Raw genomic sequence first — 10,194 nt, forward strand, 5'->3', positions numbered from 1 at the left:
ATAATCTGGTGTCGAATAAATCTGTGTCCAATAATTTGGTGTCGAATCGATCGGTGTCGAATCGTACTGTGGTCAAACGGAACACGCCCCTTAGTGACATACCATGTAAGTAATGTTGATTTTTCACCAATAAATTGTATATCCATGTTTCCTTCCCAAGCAGTAAGAAGGACAGGATTATAATCATTTATATCACTTTCATTTTGTCTACGAGGAAGATCGTAAAGCCTACTTCTATGTTTTAATTGCTTTCTACCTGCTATCGAACTTGCGACATCTCTTATTGTCAATGCTTCAGTAACGGGACGAGGAAATCCAAACCGACATATACGTACAAGTTTACGTCCTACCTTTTTAGAACGCAAACAATAATCGTTATGTTTATGCGTCTGATGCGTATTAACACGTTTATATAATAACGGTGAAATATCTTTATTTGGCATTTTGCAGCTTATATGTCGTAAAATAAAGTTGGAAACTTCTTCAGTAGAAGATTCTCCTATAATTGGTGCATTTTTAATCCAAATTAATAAGTGGAAATGTTGTATACCTCTACCTTGATATTCTCGTCGCCAGAAATAATGAGTTACTTCTCCGATTGGATGATCTTTAGAACATATAAAGTCAAGCATTGCTTTAAATTTATTGTCCAGAAATCTTGACGTTGAGACAGGATCTTTTGCAACGAGTACGCTAGTACTTAACGAAGAATTATGCCATCCATTTACTTCACGTATATAATCTCCTAAATCATCCCATAACCATTCGCTCGGACTTAACGTTAAAAACCACGTTGCAGGTCCATAATGTTGCGTCATGCAATTTAAATCACTTCTTGGTCTTTTCCAATATTGATCCGTATTTCTTAGTGTAGAAAATATTGTACTCAAGTCAGATTCTAACAGGTTTTTTGACATTTCTTCTAAATATTCTGCAGTGTAACGCAATCGTAAATTTGTTACATTCATTTTGTGATAAATTCCGCGACTTAACTGACGAATGTTTGCATTGTTTAATAAATAAAATAAATATTGTAGATTCAATCTGAACTGTGGATGTTTAGACATCAAACGACATTTAATAAATTCATGATCATAAAGTTTTACTTTTCTATCTTCATGTTGTCCGTTAATACCAAAAAGAAATAAATCTGGAAAACACATTAAATCTAATAATTTCTCACGATTATCTAAAGGTAAATCATGAACTTTTAACATTTGAAACAAGGCTGTAGCAGTTTTATTTAATTTTTTTTCGTATAAAGGATAAATAGTATACTGCTCGTAATAACTATCATTCTCATTTGTAACTTGTGGTAACAATGCTTGACGATGGTCTGCTATTTTATCGTGTACATTATTTTCTGTTTCTTTTATTTTAGATGTTGATTTATTTAATAATTCGTGTTCATCAAGTGTGGTTTCTACATCAGGTTCTGTTTCTTGCAATTGAAATTCAAGATTTAATTTGTTTAAACACAGTTCTTTATGAGTATTTGGTAAAATAATTGCAGAATACAAAGGATTATTCTTTTTATACCACGATAAGGCGTCAAATACGTTTTTAACATTTACTATTTCTTCCCATATTGTCTTTGAGTTGTTTGTGGGTATACTTCTAACCAAAATAAACAACTCATGATTTATGTTAATTGGATCAGTAGTAGAACATATTTTATTTAAAGTCTCTTGTAAAGGAAGTGGTAAATGAAACGTTCTACCTTTGACTTTTTGTATCATTTGTCGTTGTGGTAATTGTCTGTTCATAACAGCTCCCATTTTAACAACAGTCTGAAATGCTTTNGCTCTTTGTATAAGAATGGTTTCAAATGAATTAAGAGACGATATTACTTCAGGCACGTTGTCTACAAAAAGATTATTTAAAATACAATACGCAGGCATGACACCATTGCGAAATTTTCGAAAACAATAATCACATACATATTGTGCATCAATTTTCCTTTCTTTTACATAAACCATCAAATCTCTCCAAGGTGGAATGTCTATTTGTTTTTGAACAGTATTTATTTCTTTAACATTTCTTTTGTAACAAAGTCTTTCACATGATACACAAACGTATCGTGGTTTATCTATATGGCGTATCGTCAAAGCTTTAAATGCATTATGATATCTATCAATAATATCGTCATCACTCAAAACAGTATTAGGTTGCTGCTGTTTGTATATATCTGCTTTTTGTTGTGCGGAAGTAACAATTTCTTGCAATGTGTCTAAATCAGTAGAAGTTAAAGCTCTGTCTAGATTTACTAGTTTTTCATAAACACTCTTAAGTTGATAAATCAAACGTTTCATATTCCTCACTTTTGGAAAATGAGGTGATAATAATTGAAGTGGAATACACATTGCTTTACAAAGACTTGAAGTAATATAGCAACTATGAGCATGACCAAACTTTTTATCTGAAGTTTTCACAGTACAAGTAAAAATAGTTTCCAGCAATTTTGGTACGTTCTTTAAAGTACATATATTTATTGTTTGAAGAAGTTTCTCATAATGACTAATTAGAAATGGATCGTCAGTTTTGCATAAATTATTACACAACCACGACATTTTTGCTTTTCCTTGTATTAAGGACAACACATTTACAATTTGTCCTTCCGTATTCATCATCAAAGATTCTGATAAATGTTTTTGATGATAAGTAGAATCAAGAAAATAATTTTCAGACGAGGCTGTATGTCTGGATATTCCACATAATGCATGTAATTTTTCATCACTTGTCGTACATTCGGCAACAACGCTTAAACATATTTCTGACTTTTTTCTGATCGAAGACAATATTTTAGAAATATTACGAATGATAGTGTTTCTGACAACAAAACACCAACGTACGATTTTTTCTGCTTCCATTCTTTTAGAAATATTTTTTTTAATTTTGAGTTTTTCTAAAATATTAGTAATAAAGTTTTCTCTAGAACCACGAATATTTATAAAATTATTCGACGTACGAATTCTATCATATTTTATAATAATTTTTTTAGCCATTTCGTAGTTTTTTATAATACCGGATTTTTTAATTTTTCTGTGATAATATCGTGTGTTATACAACGATTTGCGAAAAGGTTCAAGACTATTTAATTTTTTTTGTCTATCTCGTTCATGCTGCAAATTTAAGTAATAACGTTTTTGCTTTTGTGTTTGTTTATATATACGATTCTTTTTGTATCGGTCTTTCATCTTTAAACGAATAGATTCTACATTTTTCTGATATCGTTTACGCTGTTTAGCGCGATTATTTTCTATATCTTGTTTATATCGTTTACGTTGGTTAGCACGATTATTTTCTATATCTTGGTGATATCGCTTTCGCTTTTTAATGTTTCTCTTTTCTCTGTAATTGACATTATTGGTATTGGTTACATTTCTAGAGAATTCTTTTACCTCTACTGGAAAAATAATATTTGATATAGATTTATTGTGTTCAATTGTAGTTTGTTGATATTTATTAATATTTTCGTAAGATTTATCACAATGGAGAGGTTGTATCATTTGATTTAATTTTTGTTTTTCTTTCTTAGTTTTACGTAATATACGCATACGAGTAGCGTTAATTTCTCTTTGTACTATTAGCGGTAATGGCAATATATTGTGGATTGGATAGCGCGGATCTTGAGGGAAATGCATAATTGTATTTGTTTCAAATATTTGAAGTAAATGCGAACGCATCAGGCTATGATCATATTTAACATCCTCAGGCGGAATGTTATGTAATTTGGAGATTGCAAAAGCTATTGCGAAAACACCGCAATCATTTCCGTTCGGTTGCTGTTGCACTGTAGGAAATTTGACAGAAGTTAAATCATATTCTGGAAATAATCTTTCTAGAAATGTTTTATGATCTTTGTGCAATTTTTTTTTATTCAATGAATCATAAATGAATATGTTTGTTGTGTCATAAGAACTACATACCCAATGTCCAGTTAGCATTTGCGGATCCGAACTACTAAACAAGATTTGTATATGGTTTGTATCTATCGGTATAGACTCTATTCTATCAGGAACATACAATTTAAAGGTATCAACAGGTTTGTGGTTTGTATAGTTTCGTAAGAGGCAGTTAAAGTGATCCATATGTACGTCTGTCAACCAATTGCCTTGAACAATTATATCTTTGTCTTTTTGCTGTAAAATCATATGTGGTTTGGACATTTTTAAAATATTAGTATATATATAATAATAATTATAACAACAATAAATAATATTTTTCTAAATAGAGTATTATTACAATACTCTTGTAATAATATAAAAATATGTTATAATATAGTATAATTAATATAATATAACAAATAATATATATTATATATATCACTGTTTTAAAAATGCACAGCACTCAAGCAATCTTTATAAATTTAAAGTAGCAACTTTAGTTTGGCACAGAGTACTAGCTCTCATAGGCAAAGAGTAACTTTGTTTTGGCGCAAAGCAGCCAATCTTTATTGGCGCAGAAGCAGCCTGTTCTTATTGGCACAGAAGCAGCCAGTTGTTATAGGCGCAAAAGCAGCCTCTTGTTATAGGCGCTGAGTAGCCTGTTCTTATTGGCGCTGAAGCAGCCAGTTGTTAAAGGCGCAAAAGCAGCCTGTTTTTATAGGCGCAGAAGCAGCCTGTTCCTATTGGCACAGAAAGAGCCAGTTGTTATAGGCGTAAAAGCAGTTTTTTGTTACAGGCGCTGAGCAGCCTGTTTTTATAGGCCCAAAGCACTTTGGTTTTACAATGCAGCCAGAAGACGCAGCCTTGTATACAACCTTGTATATATATTTTTACAGGCGCAGCCGTTTTTTTTGTATATATACTACTATTTACAGTAGTTACCTGCAATAGAAAAATTAAATTTTAAAGAATATATGTTGATATATGTATATATATTTATTGTTAATATTGTTAACTAACGCGAAAACACCTGAATCTTTTTTTCCTTTCTTTTCTTCTTTCTTCTTCTTTTTCTAATGTCAACAACTCTGAAAGAAATCAAATTATTAAAGTATATATATTACATACCATAAATGCTTCTTGTACTTTTTAATAAGGTAAAAATGTCTATTATGAGATACCTTTTTTTAAAGACTTAATTTATTAAATATGTAATCTTAACTTTTAGTTTTATCAAACTTATAGAAAATATATTCAAGTTTTATCGCCAAAAGTTAGCAATTAATAATACTTAAATCTTATTTTATAAGTGACTTTTTTTGTCAAAAGTGGCGATTTTGCTTGATTAAAAAAAAAGAGTTCCTAATATGAGATACAAGGTATTTCTTTTCTATAAGAATCTTAGCAACAACAGAACTATCGTCATTCTTAAGCTATATCGCTCAATAGTACACTTTAGGACAGTAAATTGTTTAGATTATATGCTTTTGATTATCTCATTTCTTTGCTTCTTACTGCTTTAAGTGATTGTGAGACCACAATTGCCTCTTCTTTGTCTCCATCTGAATATATGATTACTAACAATCTACTAATACATCAAATGAAGAACTGACAGAATAAAGAACTTGACAATAGGCACCTTTACCCTACTGTGTATATTACACGCACACACGCACAGAAACTTAGATTAACATTTATTTATTCATTTATATTTACTACGTATGCAGGTGATCAGATGCACAAAGCACTTAGTACGTATACTGTAAAGTATACAAATACACTGCGTGTACTATCTCTGTAAACACAAAATAAATTTACTTCCTCGCACATCAAAGAATTATTTTATGGATATACATAAAACTATATATATGTATATAAAACATACAAAACCAACAAAGAATGATCGCGAGAAAAAAATGAAATCTGTTATTCACGACTATACATGTTACATGTAACGTGACTATTTCAAGATTGACAATCAATATATCATAGACTAGTTATCAATCAGAGTGATTTCCTAGGCAACCAATCAGATTGATCTTATATTAAGTAGCCAATCACAACGTGCGCTAGTATCGACAAATGAACACGCGAGACAGAGCCTGTGAAACACATCATTAGCTACATTCAGCAGAACTCAGCGCTTAGCAAACGCTTTACGCTTATTGTTTGTGATTGGCCTCTTCCTGTACATTTGTTGGAAATATGAGAGTATATGCCAATGACAAACAACAATTGCAAAGCTCTTGCTAAGTGCTGAAATCTGATGAACGCAGCCATTTATTTTCCAAACGTGTGCTACATGATCGACATTGCGTTTAGTCAATTGCGTTTATAGTTAATGTCGATACCTGTCTGTATAGGTTTGTTTAATTTTCTTGAACTAGCTCTGGACTTGTTTTTAAAGTTTATATTTTTTTTTTATTATAAATAAAAAAGACTGAAAACTAGTTTTTTGCAGAGAAATAATATTAAACTAACCTACCAGTACGCGCGCACTAGTGCAGATACCGACTTCGTTCGTCGACGTCGGGAAATCGAGATACGACGGATTGCATCATTTACAAGTGTATCATTCTCGACCATTTTATTTTATTAGTAAGTATATTCTTAAAAATTCTAAAAAATATTATATAATTTAATATTATATTGTTATTGTAAGGTATTATTATAATATTTTAGAAATGGATGTTGATGATAAACAATTGGAAGAAGAATTTGAAGAACAATTAAATTTGGAGAAAATGAACACAAAAGAAACTGTACTTTTAAAGCAACAAAACAGAAAATTGCAAGACCAAGTAAAATTATTGGAATCAAAACTTGCAAAACAAACAGAAAGTAAATATACAAATCTTTAAATACATTAGCGTTCTTTTACTGATATTTATGCATGTATGCATGCGCGCGAGCTTCTACAAACACACACACACACACATATTATATATATATATATATATACACACATACATATGTACATTTTTTTGCAGGACAACAAGAAATAAAAGAGACGGATAGAAATAGCTCACAAGCAAGTACATCTTATCAAAATAAAAGTAAATAATTCCTATACATTACTTACATCTGTCTCTCTTTCTATGCCTGTTTCTATCTCTGCCTCTATATATAATATACATATATACATATTTGCAGAAACAAAAGGATCAAATGAAGAAATTGATAAGTCCACACAAGCAGATAAAGAGAACGTACGTAAGTATAAATAATCAGTTGCAGTTACTATATATATATATATATACAATGGAACCTCGTTTATCCGGACCTCTCTTATCTCAATTGAGGCCCAAACCTCTATTATACGAACTTCCTACTAGTCATTACCAGTGGACCTCTGTTTATCAAACGTTGAAACCTCTATTATCCGAACTATAACAAAAGATAGTGGGGATATTGGTAGATCTCTCTATTAACCGGAAAACGGTTATTACCGAACGTTTTTGTCCTCCGATCGATTCGGATAAAAGAGATTTCATTGTATGTATATATACAATAGACTCTCGCTATAAGATCTCTCTTTATAAGATCCCTGAGCGCTCGCCCTCCACACGGACTTGCACGCACACACAAGTCACTCCCCCTACCATGTCTGCCTACGCGGAGTCGTACGTGCGGCGACGACGGCTCTGGCGTCCCCCACCATGCTGTATGTAGATTGTAGATCGAGTTTCGCGCCCGTCAAAACACGTGCGGCGCAGCGGCGTGTGAATAAAAACAGAACAGTTGACGAGAGGCGGAGCCTTAGCGATCGATCGCAGCGTGGTGGGGGTCTCTTGCTATAAGATCTTTTTCCGCTCCTACAGCCCCGGAGGGGATCTTATAACGAGAGTCTACTGTATGTCTCTTTTCTGCACTCTCTTTTTATATGTATATATACATTTATTTATTATCATTTATCTGGGGGAAAAAGAGGAACACGAGCAGGAAAAAGTAGATGGGATTACACCCGCGGCCGCGGTAGTCGTGGACGCGGTGTTCGTGGCCGTAGTGGTCGCAGCCGTGGAATTAACGTTTATTTCTTTAGCTATTAGCGTTATAAAGACAGTAGATTGTTTTATAAAGACATAGCATTATAAAGATGGTAGATTGTGTTAGTAAATCACATATTAAGTATATTCTTTTTCCGCATTACATATTTTGTGTTATGATTACATATTTTGTGTGATAAAGATGGTAGATTGTTTTAGTAATTCACACACATATTAAGTATATCTTTTTTCTGTATTACATATATTTTGTGTTACCATTATACAGTAAAAGTAAAAATTCATTCTTAAATATAAATTATATGCTAAAGATACATTTTTTTTGTTAGAAGTACATTCTTTTATAATATATTTTTAAATAATATATTTTTAAAAATATATTATAATGTTCTTTGCGCATNTGTTTTTTCATAACACATATATTAAAAAAATATATCTGTCAGTAACAAAGTGAGATTCGANTAAAACTATTGTTAGTAATATATCGTACGTAAATGTAAAATATATCTCTCAGTAGCAAGGTGACATTGGATACCGTTGAAAAGACGTTATGTAATTGCTGTGTAAATGGCACATATTAAATATAACTTTATTTTGTTCAATTAATTACTTATTGTTTTATTTTGATTAACATTGGTTCTTAAATACAAAATACATGCTATTGTTTGAGGTAAAAAATTCTGAAATATTATAAAATGCTACTTAGAGATACATTCGTAATACTAAAATTCATGATGTATAATTAGAACTTTGTGCAATTATGTGTTTTTATTATTCACCAGCAAGATATACTCTCATATACATGTAAGAATATTCTAAATTATATTGTTCTATCAAAAAATATTATTATTATTTACCAGTAAGATATAACTCTCATATAGATGTAAGAATATTCTAAAAAATNTATTGTTCTATCAAAAAATACGTTTATAGAGTGTCTTATTTTAACATAACACAAACACAACAACTCATAGTCTAACCAAGTATTTCCTTCGCTCTTTGCTCTTCGCTCTTACGTCGGGAAATCAGGATACGACGGATTGCATCATGTATAAGTGTATCATTCTATTGACAATATTACTTCATTAGTAAAGATATTTTTTCAAAGAAACGACAAATAAAAGAAACCGATGAAGAATCCTCGCAAAAATGTACATCACAAAATAAACACAAGTAATCCACTAAACGTTGTATAAAAATATTTATATTTCATATTTTTATTATATCTCTTTTTTACTTATTGACTCATTAACTCATTCACTCACACACACATACGCACGTGCGCGCGCTTGCACGCACACTCATCTTTACAGGTGATGAAACTTTTTCTGCAACATATGTATGTAAATATTCTATAATAAACTCAAGTATTTATTCATACACATTATTTATTTACATTTCTCTTTCTCTTTCTTTCTTTCTCTTTTTCTCTCCGTCTCTTTCTCTCTCTGTCTATATATATATATATATATATATACATATATATACAATAGACAGAAAGAGAAAGAAAAAGAAAGGCAGAGAAAAAGAGATAGATAGAGAGAGAGAGAGAGAGAGAGAGAGAAAGAGAGATGTAAATAATGTGTATGAATTTCTTGCGTTTATTATAATATAATATGATATATACATATGTATATGTTGCAGAAAAAGGTTCATCACCTGTAAAGATGAGTGTGCGTGCAAGCGCGCGCACGCGCGTATGTGTGTGTGAGTGAATGAGTTAATGAGTCAATTAGTGAAAAAGAGATATAATAGAAATATTATAAATATGAATTTTTTTATACTACGTTTAGTTTATTTATCTGTTTGTGTATCCACAAACTCATCTACTTCTTCTTCAGTTACAAATGATGTTTCTTTTATTTCTGCAATTAATATACACATTTATATATCTAGAAGAGATAGAGATAGAGAGAATCATTATCTGTAGATACACTTAAAAAATAAAGACTTAGATAAAAGTCTGTAGACACACAAGCAGATAAAGAGAATAAACGTAAGTACAAAACAACACTCATACTTGTATTATTTACATTTCTTTCTCAATTCATTTACTTCTCTTTCTCTCTCTCTCTCTCTCTCTCTCTCTCTCTCTCTCTTCCTTACTCACTCTGTCTTTCACACTCTTTGTCTCTCTGTCTCTCTGTGTCTAGATATATTAGATATATATTGCAAAAACAAGAGAATCATCTGTAAGTGAAACAAAATTAGATAAGATTCTGGATACACAAGCAGATAAAGAGAATAAACGTAAGTATAAAACAACACTCATACTCTCTCTCTCTCTCTCTCTCTCTCTCTCT

The 10,194-nt window shown here is 31.2% G+C and overlaps 1 protein-coding gene across 1 annotated transcript in view; it reads right to left on the minus strand.

Moving 5' to 3' along the window:
* LOC109862673 overlaps window positions 1-2,312 on the minus strand; it is a 5,066-nt gene extending 2,754 nt beyond the window's left edge. The window contains 3 exon segments of the mRNA XM_020442782.1: window positions 103-931; window positions 1,721-1,864; window positions 2,063-2,312. Coding sequence (XP_020298371.1) covers window positions 103-931; window positions 1,721-1,864; window positions 2,063-2,312 — 1,223 coding nt within the window.
* Window positions 2,313-10,194: the final 7,882 nt, after the last annotated feature.

Source organism: Pseudomyrmex gracilis, unplaced genomic scaffold (genome assembly GCF_002006095.1).
Source record: "Pseudomyrmex gracilis isolate BER0280 unplaced genomic scaffold, ASM200609v1 scaffold_2174, whole genome shotgun sequence".
Taxonomy (NCBI): domain Eukaryota; kingdom Metazoa; phylum Arthropoda; class Insecta; order Hymenoptera; family Formicidae; genus Pseudomyrmex; species Pseudomyrmex gracilis.